Source organism: Bombus vancouverensis, chromosome 3 (assembly GCF_051014615.1).
Source record: "Bombus vancouverensis nearcticus chromosome 3, iyBomVanc1_principal, whole genome shotgun sequence".
Classification (NCBI taxonomy): domain Eukaryota; kingdom Metazoa; phylum Arthropoda; class Insecta; order Hymenoptera; family Apidae; genus Bombus; species Bombus vancouverensis.
The window spans coordinates 7310698-7328518 of NC_134913.1; the positions used below are offsets into that span (position 1 = coordinate 7310698).

Sequence of the window (17821 nt, forward strand, 5' to 3'; positions counted from 1 at the left end):
TATTTTCATCTTTCTTTTTAAATCATGGAATGAAGAAGAAAAAGACATGACTTTAATGCATTGACATTTGCATATAAAGAAAATGCAATCTATTTAATTCACCACAATATCGTAAATTCATTTGTAGTATATAATATTACACTTACAGTATTGTAAAACATTATCATACACAAAGTTATTCAATTTTAGGACAGTAATCTTCTTACCATAATGCATTTAATCTATGTAATTATTGTTTTAAAGGTGAAAAGCATTTCAGACTGATATTGATGCGTGAAATGTCTTTTTTGCTTGATACTTATTTTGTAAAAAAGGATCATAGAAACGATACAAACAAAATGTTAAGAAATCGTAGAAAATGTAAAAGAAATTTTGAAATATTCTTCGATAATATACGCTAAAATCTAGGAATATATGTATTATTGAAAATATAAGACAATGAAAATAATTGAACAGTTCAATGATGGCAGCTATAATTCTATTATATTTAATAGAGTAATTATTAATTGTAGTTGGTTAGTGAAACAAGGTTGATAAAATTATACTCGAACTTTTAATTTGATTAATTTTTCATTCAACACAATCATAATATCAATTACAAATCAAAAATTGTAATTAATATATATCATGAACTAGATAGCAAATTGTTTGATAAATATTTACTTTTAAAAATGATACATTCTTTATTCTTAATATTATATTAGAAAACTTGCTTTCTGATTTTTATACTATATAGCATTAATTTCCCTATTTGTTAACATCAATTATCAATTATTGTCATCGTGTCATAAAAACTTAATCTTCGTACAAATGAAGATGATTGTATCTACACACTGCCAATAATAATTAATTCGAGGATAAAATTGTTTTTATCCGCATTTCTATATATTAATGACAAATTCAAACAAATTGCGTCTCAGATTATACATTACTTGTACAACATATTCTAAGTATGTGTTAATATTTTAATAAAATTTATATAATTTTATGCACTCTATTTTTTTTATAATTTTGGTCAATGATGTTCTTACTAAGTTTTGGAATATTTTTAAAACAATTGAAACTGTGTGTTTATACAAATAAATAATAAATATGTTTTAATAAGAGATTTTTATTTATACAAAATGTTTTTCACAAGCTTCATACCATTTGTTAAGTTTTGGCGGATATTTTTTGGGAAAAAATTGTTTAATTGTACACCATACAGCAACATCTGCTATATCAAAGTCCTTTTTATCTGGCCAGTTTAATTTATCTGCTATTAAAGATAATATTTCTTGCTTTTTCTTTGCTGATTCTTCAAAATATAAAGAATGACACAAATCTAATATCAAGTCAGTAGTGTTTATCTTTTCTGTACAATCAGAATTTTCATAATTATGCGAATTTATTAATCTACTTAAATATCTTAAAAAATTTGTTTCGCCAGTTATGTAGTAACTATATAGACCAGATATAAGTTCCAGATCATTAACTGAAAATAAAGCTTTTGGTAAGTGTATATCTTTTACTATTTAACTATTTCCATAAATATGATTTATTTTACCATTTTTCCAGATCAATGATAAATTAATAATATTATTTTTGGAAGAACTTGTAGTTGATTCATAATTAACAGACACTTCTTTATTAATACTTGAATGAACATAAGTTTGTACTTTAATATCAGTATCTTTCCACAACTTTTGCAATGCTGATATAAAATAAGGTTGTCTTTTAGGACTCACATTAATGATAAGATTCACATTAATTGGCTCCTATAAAAGTCAATGCTAATAAATTCTCATGTGAACTTCTTACTTAAAAGATTAAAAATATTATCTTACATTGATATTACCTGGCTCTTATTAACTGTAGAAATTTTATCAACTACTGTAGTTTGTTTCGTTTGTTTTAAAAACCCAGAAAGTGTTGAAACTTGCTTTTTAAGTTCTGCAAGTTGTGCCAGTATCTTTTCTTGCCGTGCTTCTAATGCATTATATTCTGGTAGTGGACTCTGAAATAAAATCTTACTTTAAGGTACATTTAATATTATCCATAAAAGAATTAGTGATTACCATAATATAAACCTTAATAAGAGGAATAAATTAACTAGATAGTTCTAAAATAAAGCTAAAATTATTTCACAATTACTGTATGGAATCTATCAATTATAATTTAAACATCATGATTAAAAGAAAATTTTTCTATTTTCCAAACATTGTCAAAGCAGTTTTCACACATAACATCATCATTATAATTACTAATCGATCACAATCTAAATCTCACAATTCAATATAATGGTTATGACAATACAGTTTCTCACAAAATATACTCCAAACTCTGTTTCAAGTTAAAAAATACTAGCAACATTCAAAATTCATATATTTACTATTTCCACTTCAGAAAAAAAATGCCTAAAAACATAGGGTTATGGAGAATAGATTTGATAGGTGATCACTAACATTGTTGATTAATGCTAGTAAATATCTACAAAGTACATACATCTTTTTACTGGGTTAGGTTTTACATGTGTTTGGTTATACAACTGTACTTTGTAGCTTTCAGTGCAGTTCTAATTTAGTAAGCTTGCCCTTCTATACTAATTATCAGCGCATTCCCGCTTATCCTTCAAACGAACTGAATTTTTCATCTGCCGTAGCCGCGTAAGGTCCTGTTAGTTGAAAAATTGGAGGGGCAAGCATCGATCAAGTCTGTAGAACCATATTCCCGGTCGATCGTGATTAGTGCTTGTGGAAATTTTGGGAGGAGTCATGCACAACAAGCTTGAGACAGAAGAAACACTCGTAGCTACCATGCTTAATAAACGCGTGAGTAAACCGTTCATTCCAGTTAAACTAGCAACATTCTCGTTCACGTCGGCAAGATAACAGAAATGATGAAAACCTTTAAAAAGCTGATAACCTGCTCAGTGATATCAGGCACGATCTTGTTCTCGGCTTCCATATGGTCGTCTGTTGATTGTTCTTCATGAATATTTCGCATTTCGTACATCGTTTTCCTGTGATGCAACATTTGCGGCAAGGAAACAATCGGCTTTAACGTATACATTCTCATATCGTTTTGCATTTCGTTCGTTATCCCGTGATTAATTCGTAAAAAAAACCGCCGACTCGTATTCACATTTGATCGTTACACTCTCGTTCGTTTTTCGTATTTCTCGATTTTCGCTTGACGGCCATTTTTCTTTAATCCCCTCTCCCTCCTTCGTGCTTTCATACTGGTGCTAATGCTTTCCAACCACTGACATCCGTTTCAAAGATGGCGCCATAATTTTTGTCAAAATTACATCATATGGGAATCTTATGTCGTTCTTACTAATATATATCTGTGTACTATCCTACGTGTTATGCTTCCAAAAATTGTTTCTTTTTTGTTTGTCATTACTTAAGTGGCTAATTAAAGCTACATTATTTTCTCGTTCATCTAGGAATCAATTTTGGAAATACATTATTATAATATATATGAAGTTAATTCGGTGATTTATCGTTGATAAATTATTCTTGTAAATTCTAGTTTTACTATTTTATTACTTAAACAAGTATTTAATAAACATACATTTAATCATAATATACTACTATCTATGTATCTGATTGGCAACTTCTATCAACTTTTATGTGATTATTAAATGTACTAAAAAGAATAACATTTGTAGAAAATTTTTATTTTTAATACAAAGTATTTTCTTTTATGGCATTTAGGAAGCAACTGTTTTTTAACAATAATTAATAACTAAGTTTGTATTGAAAGAAAAAAGTTGTGCAACATTAGTTTAAACTTGACAGAATTTTAGCTTCAATTAGGAAGATGTCGCGTTCATCGCCGGTTTTCCTTAAATTAGTTGAAATTGTTATTAACTAAATTACATGATAAATATAGGAAAAATTTTTTCTTTGATATTAATAATATTAATTTTTAATTAATATGATACTATGAGCTAAAAAGAATGTGTACCGACAAAACGACACACAATTTGGAATTATAGTGGTGTCCTCTATCGAAGCTTCTCTATAACTAAGGTTAGATTTCTCTCTTGCGGGTAACAGCGAATTCGTTCGATCGTGTATGCGAATTAATTGCATAATTTGTTAGAAATAATAAGTGTAGTGGACTAAAATAGGGATACTTGTGAAAAATCGAGGAAACAAATAATGTGAAGAAAGCATATTTATCGGAAGTGTGGTTAGAATCGCGTTCTTCCAACCGCGCATGTCGCCACCTATTGTTGATCTGACAGGCTCTTGTGTAGTTACGGTGAAAGCGATTGGATCTTCTGTACGTTTCGTGAGAAATTAAAAAGCAATCAGTTAGTTTCTGCATTGCATGAATCTTGTCAGAACTCAGTCGAGGGGAATGTGTTGAGCAACAGATTGTTCTAGATAGGAGAAAGGAAAATTTTATCAAAGATTTTTCTCTACTTTTGGAGTAGATGCGTTCGAGGCCAGACATGGCGGCTATTTGATGAACCAATTGCAGCAGCGCTCTCTTAAAAGATTAGATATTGTAAATTCCCCTTACATTCGCGTCAGTGAATAATTCTGTACTTATTTTGGTCGTTACTAGTAGTAATACAAGTTGTTATAATTACGGGAAAGTGATTGTCGTTCGTCGACAGAAAAATAGAAGCCACGCAAGATCATATCGAAACGTTTGATCATGAAAGAATTGTGTTTGGTCACGTGACCATAGCCGAAAAATGGCGCAAAGATCAGAGTACAAACATGAGTTCCATTTCATTCCTACGATGTCATTTGTATTTGTTTACAAGCACGCGTTTCCATAAACCACGTGTTAAGTAAGTGCCATTTCGTTGACAGTGTGTGACAAACAATGACGGGGAGAGGGTCGAAGAGAAGGGGCCGACCTCCGAAATCGGTGGTCATGGAAAGGCCCAAAAAATTTCAATACCATCTTATGAAGAAGCCAAAATATTTGCAAAACAAGGGTTCGGAAACACCAAACTCACAACCAAGTACACCGACACCTTCAAGACCATCATCGCCAGTTGAAAGCGAGGAAAGCAGACGAAGTACGCGAACTCGAAAATCTCGAGGTCCCAGAGATAGACATTCACGAAAAGGTGGTCACTCAAGTTCTGGTGCATATCAACGCCGAGGTTACAACCCAAACGTTGATTATCACGATTCTGAATATCATTATGGGTCAGACTTTGGAGACGAGTCCAGTGAAAAAAGTGAAGTTGAAGAGGATCTTCTGCAAAGCGATGCAGATTCATCTGAAAGTATAGAAGAACCTGATCCCTCCAGTGACAGTGACTTTTCCCTCTCCAGTTATAGTACTACTAGTGGCACACCCCGTAAAACACTGCTTAGTCAGCAAAGGCCACCAAGTCCAGAACCATTGTGGCTTCAAAATAGGGAACTGCCGCCGTTAAATTTACCTAAATCATCTGATGATCTATTAGTCCCTAGAGAACTTGTTATGCCATGTTTATCTATTTATGAAGTATTGAGACACTTTCGTACTTTGGTACGTCTTTCAGCCTTTAGGTTTGAAGATTTCTGTGCTGCACTTATGTGCGAAGATCAAACTAATCTATTGGCTGAGATACATATTATGCTCATCAAAGCGCTTCTTAGAGAAGAAGATTCTCAGCAAACACACTTTGGTCCTCTAGATCAAAAAGACTCTGTGAATGTTAGCTTATACTTTGTGGATTCTATGACTTGGTCAGAAGCATTACGTTCTTACGTAGAAAGTGACAAGTCTTTTGATCAAAATATTTTACATATTTTATCAACGTGCGAATATCCTTTTACTTCTGTTGAAGATAGAATCAAGGTGCTACAATTTTTGACAGATCAATTTTTAATTACAAATCCAGTAAGAGAAGACCTGCTGCATGAAGGTACACTAAATGGTATTTCATGTTGTTTTATTTCTTATGTATATTTTTTTACATAACGGTTCATAAATGTTCATATTTAGAAATATATAAATTATTATTTAATCAGCAGGAAAATTTTGTATGTCCATGCTGAAGTCTTTGTTCCTTTGCAAATATGAATGCTAAAACATTTTTCAGTGATTGAACATTATATGTATCAATTTGTATATTAATTAATAATTAATATTTCCTTAATGTCAATATGTATATTAAAAATTATTTTAATCGACTTTTTAATTTATTAATACCTTTATTAATTTATTAATAATTTTTCATCAATTACAAAATATTCCTTATAATATATTATAATGACAGTATGTATCATAAATACTATCATTTTATAGGAAATATGCACTATGATGATCACTGTAGAGTATGTCATCGTCTGGGAGATTTATTATGTTGTGAAACTTGTCCAGCAGTGTTCCACTTAGAATGTGTTGAACCTCCATTGGTTGATGTTCCTACTGAAGATTGGCAATGTAGCACATGCAAAGCTCACAAAGTTACAGGAGTTGCTGATTGTATACCTGATGTTGAGAAAAATGGTTCACTATGTCGTCAAGAACATCTAGGATTTGATAGACATGGCAGAAAATATTGGTTTCTTGCAAGAAGAATTTTTGTGTAAGTGTATTGTACAAAAATAAGAATTTTCTATACGATATATTGCATTATATATTAAAGAAATGTTGATTGTATTAATAAAATTGGTTATTGTAGTGAAAGTGAAGATGCAGAAGTTTGGTATTATAGCGCACCTTTACAGCTAGAAGAATTAATGCTTTGTTTAGACCGTAATGAAATGGAAGTTGCACTTTATAGAGAATTATCAGATTACAAAGATGAAATCGTAAGACAAATGGAACTTACAGAACAGATCACTAATCAGTACAAGGGTAACAAAAAATCATACCTAGAAGTAGAAAACAGTGAGTGGTTGCATTTCTAAAATTTTGCATTTTTTAAACTTTATTTCTAATTTAAAGGAATAGTATTTAATACTTTCATCAAATATGCATTGCAGGTCTTATACAAAAATTACAAAAAGAACGCCAAGAGAAACAAGAAAAAGAAGAAGAGGAGAAAAAAGAAAAACAAAGGCAAGAAGCTGAAGAAATGGTACGCAGAATTCATGAAGGTACAGATTCTCTAGAAGAACAATTGGCAGCTGTCACTGAACAGCAGGAAACAAAATCGTCCGAAGAATCAAATGCAAAAGAAAATACTCAAAAACTAGGTACGGAAAATGTAGAAACAGATGGTGTAGATACCAATTTAACAGATGGAGTAAATAAGGATGTTAAAGCCAGTATATCATCGTCATCCTCTGAAGAAATTGATGAAGAAGTATTAGAAGGAGAAGAGGGTATTTCAAAAATTGGTAAAGATGGTAAGTTGTGCAGTTATAAAATTGATTCAGTTAGATAGAATAATTTACATTTTTTTTATAGGAAAAAAACATACTATTGTAACAAGGTCAAAAACAGGATCTTTACAACCTAGGACATTTAATATGGATGATTTAAAGAAACGTAGTAGTGGACAGTTGTCAAAGGAAGAGTTAGAAAAACTAGATAAAAGTTTGAAAGAGGAGGGAGATGGTACTAGATTAACAAGACAGAAAGCTCATCAAATAGCTTCTGGTACACATCTCTTTAAATTAGGGATGGATAACAACTTTAAATCATACGTGAATCAATACAGTACCAATCCTATTTCTCTGAATAAGGCCCAACGTAACGAAGAACGCGATAAAAAGAGGCATTTGTCACACAAATTTTCGCTTACACAGGCCTCAGAATTCAAATGGGTTGGGAGTTTGACAGGAACACGAGCTCTCTTAGTAAGCACACTTCGTCAGACAATTCTTCAACTTGAAAGTAGCATTCAATCATCATTTATGCATACTAATTGGCCTCTTTTGCGTAAACCTTGGACTACGGCGGTGGGTGCTTGCGTTAATCCCAGAGATTTTGCGCGTGCTCTTATTGTTTTACAAGCATGCATTAAATCAGTAGTGTTTGCTAGTGTATGGCATGATCAACTTGGACACGTGAAATTACAAAGAGTAACAGCCCTTGAACGAGAAGAGAAGAAGCGCCAGGATAAGAAAGATAAGAAGGAAAGAGAGGATGAAGAAGAACGTAATCGTCTGTTTAATTTTGTCAAATATACTTTGGGTTTGAAACATCAAGTATGGAAACAAAAAGGAGAAGAATATCGAGTACACGGACAAGGCGGATGGCTATGGGTATCTGCTAGTCGCCGTTACAGATGTTCTGACATCTCAAAATTGGGTCTTCGAATAGGCCCACAGAAAATTATGGTACAAATTAAAGATCAAGAAGGATTAAAAATATTAGCTTTAGATCCTCCTACATATGATTTTTTGATGAAAGAATATTGCTCTTCTAAAAAAGAAGAAAATGATATGAATATTAAAATAAAAGAAGAGATTAAAGAGGAAGAATCATCAAAGGATACATCAATTGACACATCTATAAAAAAAGAGTGCAAAGAAGACAACATAAAAAAAGAACCAATTGAAGATAAACAAAATAAAATGGAAACAGATACAAAAACCGAAGAAAAAACAGTGGCAAAGACAGAACCGCAACAGATTAAACAGGAAACAAAAATGAATTTATCATGTGAGTGTGGTAAAAAAATATTCAACTATTTTTAAGTATATACTTCAAGCTTATGGTATTAATTTTTTTCTACCCATAGTTTTAGCTGGTATGAAAATCGAGAAAGTTTATACACCTATCAAAGAATTTGAAGAAATCGATATTATTAAGGCACTAACAACTAACGGGAGGCTTCATTACCCAAAAATTGCTAAAAAGACTAGGGTCGACGATTTCTTGGCACGTAGAACACATTTAAAACTTTTAGAAGAAAGAAGATTAATACAGACTGTAAGTAAATATTATCGGTAAAATAAAGTAGAATATAAGTAGTATATATTAGCATATTATTTATGTATTCTTTGAAATACGCATTAATTTTAGGAGAAATCAAAGGAGTTGTTAAATCAATCGACAAATCTTAAAGCAGATGGAGATTCCGAAATTGACATAGAAAATAACGAAGAAAGTGATACAGATGGAGCTGATAATTCTTTACAGAATATTCTTACTGGAAAGCAGCCTAAAACTATGCCTACATCGACCAGAGAAATGCTGACTGTAATAGGAAAGCGTATTCAACACGTTAAAGCCCAATATGCCAATATAATGAGATTTAGTAAAAATACTAGTTGTTATTCACGATATTGTAATATGACTGCACCGCCAGGAAAGATTACAACTACAACACAAAGTTTAACATCTACCTGTTATTCTCCTATATGTCTTCAAAAAGCAAGACTAAAACTCGATCTGATAGCATTGCTAAGGAAAGCTAATGCTTTAAATAATAATCAATCGACATCGAATTTATCAATTGGAGCAACTATAGCACAACCACAAACAAATTCAAAGACAGACGGAAATGATGAAGCTAGAGATGCAATCAGGAAAGATTTAGAATCCGCGGTAGCATCTGCAACTCATTGTACGGAAGAAACACCAGCTACAAATGTAGTAAAAGATGTTGCTTCGCCTCCTATCAAAAAAATAAAAATTGAATCTAATGGTAAAGATGTCAGTTCAGAACATGTAGTGACCACTACAACTAATAATATAGTTACTACTACGACAATAACTACAACACAACAGACTATAAAATCAGTTGATGGCGTTATACAGAGTATGCAGGAAAGTACAAGTTCTCAAAATTCAGTTACATTTTCATCCGAAGTTAAAACAAGTGCAGGGCAAAAGACAATGATTGTTAATCGAAGAGGAAGAACAGTGCAAAGAAGTACAATGGCTAAGGAATTAAATGCTGATGGTACAGAAAGAGTGTACTCTACTACTTCAACCGAAGGAAAAGTTTATCTGAAGAAAGTTGCAATCTCTTTGGCTGATAGAAAAAAGAAGCGCACTCCTGTTAAATACCCTTTATGTTCCACATTTTGTACAAAAAATAAACATCGTAGTATATTACTACTTCCACAACATGAATTGCGTAAATTGGCTAGAGTTGGTGGACGAATACAAGTTCAAGGTTTTCATCATATGGCCAAGGTATTTCATTAATAAAATTTGTATTAAAAACAATAAAATATAATACAATATAATGAATTAATTTTAATTTCTTTATTATAGGCAAATATGTCAGTATGGCCATATCCCTGCCCTAGGCCATTATTTAAGACTTGTTGGTTATACAGAACAGTTGGCATAAAATCACTGGCTGCTGCAGCTCTTCAATTAAGAATATTATGGGCATGTCTTCGTTGGGATGATATGGCTGCAAAACCATTATCTACAGATGGCAAACATCAAATTACAACTGATACGGAAATTATGTCATTAGAAATTCTTAAACACCGTCATGTTGGCCAATTTTTAGATAAGACGCAGTACTTACGTAGGAAAGTTGTTATACCTTTGGAACTTCCAAAACAAGTCAGAGGTTTGTATTAATAAATAAATTTTGAAAAATAAGTGATATGATGTGTGATTATATTTTATAGAAGTTACATCTATAAGAAGTGGTCTGCGAAAAAGGAAACGACCAGAATCGCCACAAAGCACCGAACCACAAGTTACAGAAGAGTGGGTTGATGAGGACAAATTGGAGCTATGGGAAATTAAACAATATGGTGATAGGTATGTTTAGCAAAAAAAATTATGATTTATTCTATGTATTCTGATCTATAACTTCTTTTTTCTTTTCCTATCTATACTATACTATAACTATCTGTACTATACTATTTCCTATCTATACTATAACTTCTGGACTTTTGTCATTTAAACATTTCATTTCAAGAAAATTTCATACAAGTACATTTTTTACAATTTGTTAAAATATCTGTATTTCCCTACAATTTTATTAGAATTAGGATATTAATGATTGCGTTAAATTCCTATTGCTTTTACCTTATGATATCACTCAGTTCTGACCTATCCTCACTTAACACCATTCAATACTAACCCTCCACTTGGTGTGTGTCTTATCCAGGTTAGAGAAGGCTAATGCCCAGATTATTACTAGGAGTCGATCGGGACAACCACAATCCGCGGTTGGTTCTAACCGAAATGCAGGCGCAAATTCTGGTATGAACGATCAACTTGTTAGCGGTAAAGCAACACCTGAAGAGATTAAAGAAAAGATGGAACAGCAATTGCGCATGCAAAGAGCTGCTCATCAACAAAAGAGAGCATTAGAAACTCTAAAAAGCCCAGCCAATTCTGGTTCACCTACGCAAGTTGTAAAAGTTACAGCTAACTCCACTCATGGTAAGATTTAGATATATTAATCAAATCTATTCCGAAATAAATTATAATTGATTATATGATATATCATGTAATTATTACATAGTAAAAAAAATATTAATTTTTTATCACAGATGGCACAGTTAAATTGGTTTCCAAAGTTGCAATACCAGCAAATCCAAACAGTGGGACAAAATCACAACTAACTTCCCTCTTGACAACACCTGCACAGAATAAGCCTTTTATTAGTACAAAGCGTATTTATATGGCGAAATGTAAATACCAAATTAAATATATAAATATTAAGTCAAATATATACATAAATGTAACGTGTATTTGATATTTATGTATATATCTAATATTTTCTTTAAAATAGCATCTCTTGGAACAACAAAAGTTGTTTCTGGACCTACAAGCATTTTACCGAAAACACAGCAAGCTGGAAATCAACAGTCCCTAATTAAAGTTTCCGGTCAAGCAGGTACATTTATAACATTGATTATTTTTTATTCAAGTAACAACAATTAGATTACAATCTATTTTTTTCTTTTTCTAATTAAATTTATATTCATAAAATAGGTTCTATACAACAAGTTCAGCAAAGGGTACAGATTATAAGAGGCCCAGATGGAAAGCTTCAAGTTCGAGGTTTGATGCCTGGCCAACAATTAGTTCAAATGCCGGATGGAAAACTTCATGTATTAAACAATAGTCAAGCAATTACTACTCTTGCACAAACTGGTGGAACAACTATACAGGTAAAATTATTAACTTGGTGTGTGTGTGTGTTGTGTGTAAAATATCGTGAGATAAAATATTCCAAATAGAAATGGTTTATTAATTTATAAAATTCCTTTTTCAAGACAAAAACAGCTACAACAACTACAGCTAAAGTGGCTACGACAGCTAATTGTACAACTAAGACTAGTCCATCCAAAACAACAACAAATACAACGTCACAAGTACAAGGTGTTCAGCAGTCGCAAGCTCCATCTCAGCAAGGAATTCAACGTTCATCAGCAACCACTGTAACTATTGCCACTACTCCTACACAACCAACCAAAAATGCTATTGTAGTGGCCAATACTGGACAAATTGTACAAAGTGCACAAGTATGTTACAGTTACATTCAATCTTAGAAAAATATATGCACGTAATAGTAATATATTAATTAATAACATAGGTCATATCTTCTGGTGGACAAGTTATTAGTGGAAATCAAATAGTGGTTACTAATGCTAATTTAGCTCAACAGCTTGCAACGGGTAAAGCTCAGTTAACGACAATCGGTGGTCATCAAGTGGTCATTCGTAGCACTCCGACAGGCAATCAAATTGTACATTTAAATTCGACAAACAGTGGTATTATTGTAAAAAATACCGTAACACCAACTAAACAAGGTATATTCACATTTTATATCTTAATGAATGTTTTGACCAAAAAATTAAAGGTAAAACTATTTAAATAAAATGAACTTTTTGAATGTTTTAGTTCCTGTACTACAATCTACTCAATCAACAACTACAGCAACAACAGGAGCACAGTCAACTGATGCAACAAATAATAGCACTGGTAGTACTACATCAACGAATGAGACATCGACCACTACTACAACTACAGCAAATCAAACTTCTAATGCTCCAGCACCTGGAAGTGTAGAAGCATCTTTATTAGCGGGTCAACCACCTGGAACTGTCATTAAATGCGTTACTGCTCAAGTTATACAAACTACTCAAGGTCCTCGTATAGTTTTACAAGGTTTGCAAGGCGCAGATTTTACTCCACAACAACTTGTAATGGTGCAGCAACAGGTCAAACAACAACTACTTAAAGGTTCGTATACATGTCATATATGTATTTAATGTTATTAGCATATTTATACTATACATACTTTATAGCCCAAGCTGCAACAGGAAAACAAGGAGTTTTGGGACCTACTAAAATTTATTTAGCTGTTCAACCTGCACCTAGTAGTCAACAATCGATTCAAAGTTCTACAACAGCAAATACACCTGCTACACCAGCAACAAAACCACAAACTGCACAACAACCGGTTGTTTCGCCACCAGCAGCAACTGGTTTGTATCTATATGATTTGATATCTTTTGCATTGATTAAATTAAATTTGTAATGGTATTAATATTATTTTAATTTCCATAGAACCTCAAACGGGAACTGAAAGCATTCCAGAGCTTCCATCGACAGCAACTTCAAGTTCTCCCGAAAAACCGAAAGTAGTTGTTCAACAAGTTGCTCAACCTAGTGTGACTACAGAAGAGGAATCGCAAAAAACAAATGTAGCTAATGGTCAGCAACCTTTGCAATCTTTAAAAGAAGGAAACGATTCCTCGGCTAACAAATTTATTTTAACGCCTGATTACATACAACAAAGTTAGTTATTAATTAATATTATCTTTACTGTTTGATTTCAGTGGGATTAGAAATATTTAATTGTTTCTATTTTTATTTCAAATATTCTAATTATTATTATAAAAATCTTCAGCCATCAAGAATGCATTGAAACAAGAAAACCTTAATCCTGAAATAGAAGAAAAGCTGCTACAACTACAACGATACCAAGAGAAGCAGATGAAAGGAGGTGTTGAAAATTCAGCAAGCAATAATCAAACTCATACCACGCCTACAATTACGACTCCACGTGTTCCATCTCGTAAAAGACCAGCACCTTCTAACATTCCAACAACGACATCATCTACGAATGTACAATCAATAACAAATGATAAAGATACAGATTGGGCAGAAACACCTAGAAAGAAGCCCGCATTAAAACAAGAAAGTCGTGAAACTCCAAAGTAAATTTCTAAATCTAAGAATAGATATAAAAAATAAAGACTTTTTGTTATACAAAATCACTTTTCTTTAATAATACCATTTACTTTTTAGAGTACAAAAGATTGAACCAATAGAGAATGAGTCTAGCCCACAAAAAAGAGCAGCAAAGCTAAAAGACAGTCAAGAGCAACGAAGAAAGCAACAGGTTCACTCACGAATGCAAGTTTTGTTATTTAGACATAAAGAATTACTTAAAAAGGATATTCTAAAGAAGAGAGCACTGCTTGAAAAAGAATTACAGATAGATATTCAGGTATTATATATTAAATATATGTAGCATATGTTATTTGTTATAATATGTACACATTCATATAAATTTATTTATATTATTCTTTGTTGAAATTATAGAAAGATTTATCAGCGGAATTAGCTTCGAGAACCAAGGCGGAAAGACACAAACAAGATGAGGTAAAAGTAGGAAGTGCGAAACGTAAAGCAAATGCTCAAATGTCTCAACAAGTTAGTCCGCCTAATAGAGGTGGAAGGCCAAAGAAGTATAAAGCCCAAGGAAGCAATACTACACCACCGGGCGCTTCAACCGCTGCCGCTACGAATAGAATCAAGAAAGAGAAGTTATATTGTTTATGTAGAACGCCATACGATGAAACAAAGTAAGTACTATAAAAAGATTCTTTACTCGTAATATTTATTTAATGATGGTGAATTATGGTATTGAATTAGGTTTTATGTTGGATGTGATCTTTGTAACAATTGGTTCCACGGAGATTGCGTTGGAATTACAGAAGAAATGTGTAAGACACTTTCTGAGTTTGTTTGTACAGAATGTAGACATGCAAGAGATACACAGGAGTTATATTGTTTGTGTAAACAGCCTTATGACGAATCTCAGTACGTGATGGTGCCAATTTATTTGTAGATTACATTGGCTTATTCTAGATCTATTACCACATATTTTAACGTTCTTGTTTCTGCAGATTTTATATTTGCTGCGATAAGTGTCAAGATTGGTTCCATGGTCGATGTGTCGGTATTCTACAATCGGAAGCAGACAATATCGATGAATACGTTTGTCCAAATTGTCAACGAAATTCTTCCGTTAACTTTGCTAACATGAAAAATCTTAATGCAAAAGACCTTGATCTCCTAAAAAAATTAATTAAGCAAATACAGGTAAGGTAGTTGTAAATAATAAAAAAAAGTTATTTGTTAAAATAATATTTTTTATAATTATTGACACCAAAAATTTTGATATTTAGGCACATAAAAGTGCTTGGCCATTTATGGAACCAGTAGATCCAAATGAAGCACCAGACTATTATAAAGTTATAAAGGAGCCGATGGGTAAGTGTTATTTAAATTCCATATAACGATATTGTTTAATCTTTGATGAATTTAAAATTCAAGGGAGGAAATACAATTTTCTTTACCAGTATATTTCTGCTAATTATATTTGCAGATCTGCAAACGATAGAATTGAGGATAAATGACAGATCTTACAAGAAATTAAGTGAATTTATCGGAGATATGACGAAAATATTTGACAATTGTCGTTATTATAATCCGAAAGAATCACCTTTTTTTAAGTGTGCAGAATCCTTAGAAACTTATTTTGTTCATAAGATCAAAAGTTTAAGAGAGAAGTTCTCTGAAGGAAAGTAAGCAATCAAATAAAGGATAAACGGGAAAACTGTAACTATAAACGAGTGGAAGTGTTAAGTATCAACGGTTTAATTCGTATAACAACAGAAATGATCTGTGCCAGTAGAAAAGAGACATTCAAAATAGCCATAAGTATATTAGCAGTAGTCTGTATAAGTTCACTATTTATTAGAATTGTGTGAACATTTAATTTGCCTTCGCAAACTTTTATTTGCATTGTGTCGTACAATGAATTTTGAACCAGAACTTATAACATTTTAGTCCTAAAACACAAAGTCTTCTTTAAGTACAATGATGCTTTTCTCATTACTTCAAAAGCATCATTTATTGTAAGAATTTATTATAAATTACGTTTAATATTTTTGGATGATACAAATATATTATTCATAATAATACTTTTATTCTTTATTTATACAATTATTTAGACAATAAAATATTAGTTTCTTAAATATATTATGTCTGTGTACATCTTCTTAACAAAAAGAAGCAGTAAATATTTAATATAAAAATACCAAGAAGGTGTAAGTTCAAATTCATAAAATGAGAATTCAATTAATGTACTGTAAAATGAAAAATAATTTATATTGAATAAAATGTGCAATACATGTTTATTTATTATATTTTGTATATGAAAAAGACGGAAAAGCTTTTTATAAAAGATCATCATAACTTGCGGTTCAAAATTCATATGTTCCTCACAGGCATCACTGTTTATGTACATCTATCAAATACGTGTAATAATGCATGTTAAGAATAATTATAAATATATCAAATCAGTGCCACTGAGCGTTTAGAATGGTATGTTTTTAATAATCCAATGCAATGTATTTTGAAAAATTATAAAAACTACGGAAAAAGTCGAAAACCATTAGAGAGTTCACTATCATTCAATGAAGAGAAAGAAATTGGTCCAATCACTGTCATTATGTTTCATTTAATAAAAAATGAAACCAGTTTTCTCACATCATAGATGTAAGGATTATTTAGCAAGCGCATAATAAATTGTACAAATTTGTTTATTGTGCTCATAAGTAATTATTATTATGTTGTTTTATCATATAAATTTTCTATAAAATTGTTTATAAGTAACATATATGATGTTAGTTGATAAGGAGCAAGCAGATGTTTGCTTTGTATATATCCAAGTAGAAGTGACCATAAATTCGTCCTCATATGACGAGGACATTAAATGCAAGAAATTGAATTCAATGAAAATATTGTTTATATTTTAGCTATTAAACTACCATTTGTGAAAATTATGAAACTATACCGTGTAGCATATGTACGAGTATATTTAGTTTCTGTATTCTTACAGGATATGAAGACGCAATATTATTTCATAAACGTCTAATGATCGAGAAAAATATATACGTATATATATACATACATACATATATACATACATATTCATATAAAAAGCAGCAAGGAAATACTGTTTCTAATGTTTCACTAATAAAATGCAAGAGTGAAAGTATATAGTAAATATGTAACTCTTAAATGTTGGAGAACTCAAGAACTTTTATAAAATTAAACTACATAGACTTATTGAGTTGGCAACTAAGTGATAGCGGATTTTGTCAATACCACCTAATGATAAAATCCGCAATCACTTAGTTGCCAACTTAATATTCTGTGAAGGTCTAAGTAGTATTTCCACAAGGAAATCTGTTCTCTGATATTAAGAACTGTGGTTTCATGTATGTACATTAACGTGTATGTCACGAATTCAAGATGCGTCTTAACGATTGTCAATCATTTGTTTAAGTGAGAAAAAAACAGATCGCTCAAAGCAGGTTGTACATTTTTGCCAGGATGATGCTTGTACAGTATTTTTAATTCAATGTTCACAAAACCTGGCACTGATCTGTTTTTTACCTTCGACTTTCGATTATAGTTACAGAATACATACAGTTCGTTACTTTGCCCAGATTTATATACACCATATTAGCTTTATTGTAGACTCGTTCCAAGTGATCGTGTCATATGCGTCTCATTAATTTATTGAGGCTCTTCTTTTATCTTTATTATAATATACTTCAAAAATCATCTTCTCAAAGTGTGTCGGTATATTTATAACTTAGATATACTGGAGTGTTATACATTTTTATTT

General features: G+C 31.6%; 2 protein-coding genes across 10 annotated transcripts; one reads left to right on the forward strand and one right to left on the reverse strand.

The window, feature by feature from the left end:
• Window positions 1-1091: 1091 nt before the first annotated feature.
• Window positions 1092-3237, reverse strand: LOC117165806 (putative aminoacyl tRNA synthase complex-interacting multifunctional protein 2). 2 transcript variants are annotated; one of them, XM_033349194.2, is made up of 4 exons: window positions 2905-3237; window positions 1838-1996; window positions 1547-1757; window positions 1092-1474 (listed from the first exon to the last, which is right to left on the reverse strand). In XM_033349194.2, the coding sequence occupies exons 1-4, from the start codon at window positions 3067-3069 to the stop codon at window positions 1116-1118; spliced, it is 894 nt and encodes a 297-aa protein (XP_033205085.2). In that variant the 5' UTR covers window positions 3070-3237; the 3' UTR covers window positions 1092-1115. The 2 variants fall into 2 exon arrangements, with proteins under 2 accessions (XP_033205085.2, XP_033205084.2); XM_033349193.2 differs by having other exon boundaries at window positions 2887-3236.
• Window positions 2534-15858, forward strand: E(bx) (nucleosome-remodeling factor subunit NURF301 E(bx)). 8 transcript variants are annotated; one of them, XM_033349175.2, is made up of 26 exons: window positions 2534-2810; window positions 4818-5881; window positions 6253-6535; window positions 6632-6840; window positions 6936-7301; window positions 7363-8562; window positions 8642-8832; window positions 8926-10044; window positions 10126-10435; window positions 10497-10632; window positions 10985-11262; window positions 11373-11513; window positions 11615-11719; window positions 11818-11996; window positions 12102-12350; window positions 12422-12638; window positions 12730-13071; window positions 13137-13316; window positions 13399-13629; window positions 13742-14051; window positions 14143-14344; window positions 14440-14702; window positions 14773-14940; window positions 15027-15222; window positions 15309-15393; window positions 15509-15858. In XM_033349175.2, the coding sequence occupies exons 2-26, from the start codon at window positions 4831-4833 to the stop codon at window positions 15709-15711; spliced, it is 8214 nt and encodes a 2737-aa protein (XP_033205066.1). In that variant the 5' UTR covers window positions 2534-2810; window positions 4818-4830; the 3' UTR covers window positions 15712-15858. The 8 variants fall into 8 exon arrangements, with proteins under 8 accessions (XP_033205066.1, XP_076484167.1, XP_076484165.1 ...); XM_076628052.1 differs by lacking the exon at window positions 4818-5881 and having other exon boundaries at window positions 2537-2810; XM_076628050.1 differs by lacking the exon at window positions 2534-2810 and having other exon boundaries at window positions 3997-5881; window positions 13787-14051.
• The last annotated feature ends 1963 nt before the right edge of the window (window positions 15859-17821 follow it).

Bases quoted from the DNA above. Each gene is read 5' to 3' on its own strand.
- LOC117165806 (XM_033349193.2), bottom strand. From the start codon at position 3,069: ATGCAAAACGATATGAGAATGTATACGTTAAAGCCGATTGTTTCCTTG. The intron at 1,758-1,837 runs GTAATATCAATG...TGACTTTTATAG, and splicing joins CTACAGTTAATAAGAGCCAG to GAGCCAATTAATGTGAATCT. The intron at 1,475-1,546 runs GTAAAATAAATC...CTTTATTTTCAG, and splicing joins ATCATTGATCTGGAAAAATG to TTAATGATCTGGAACTTATA.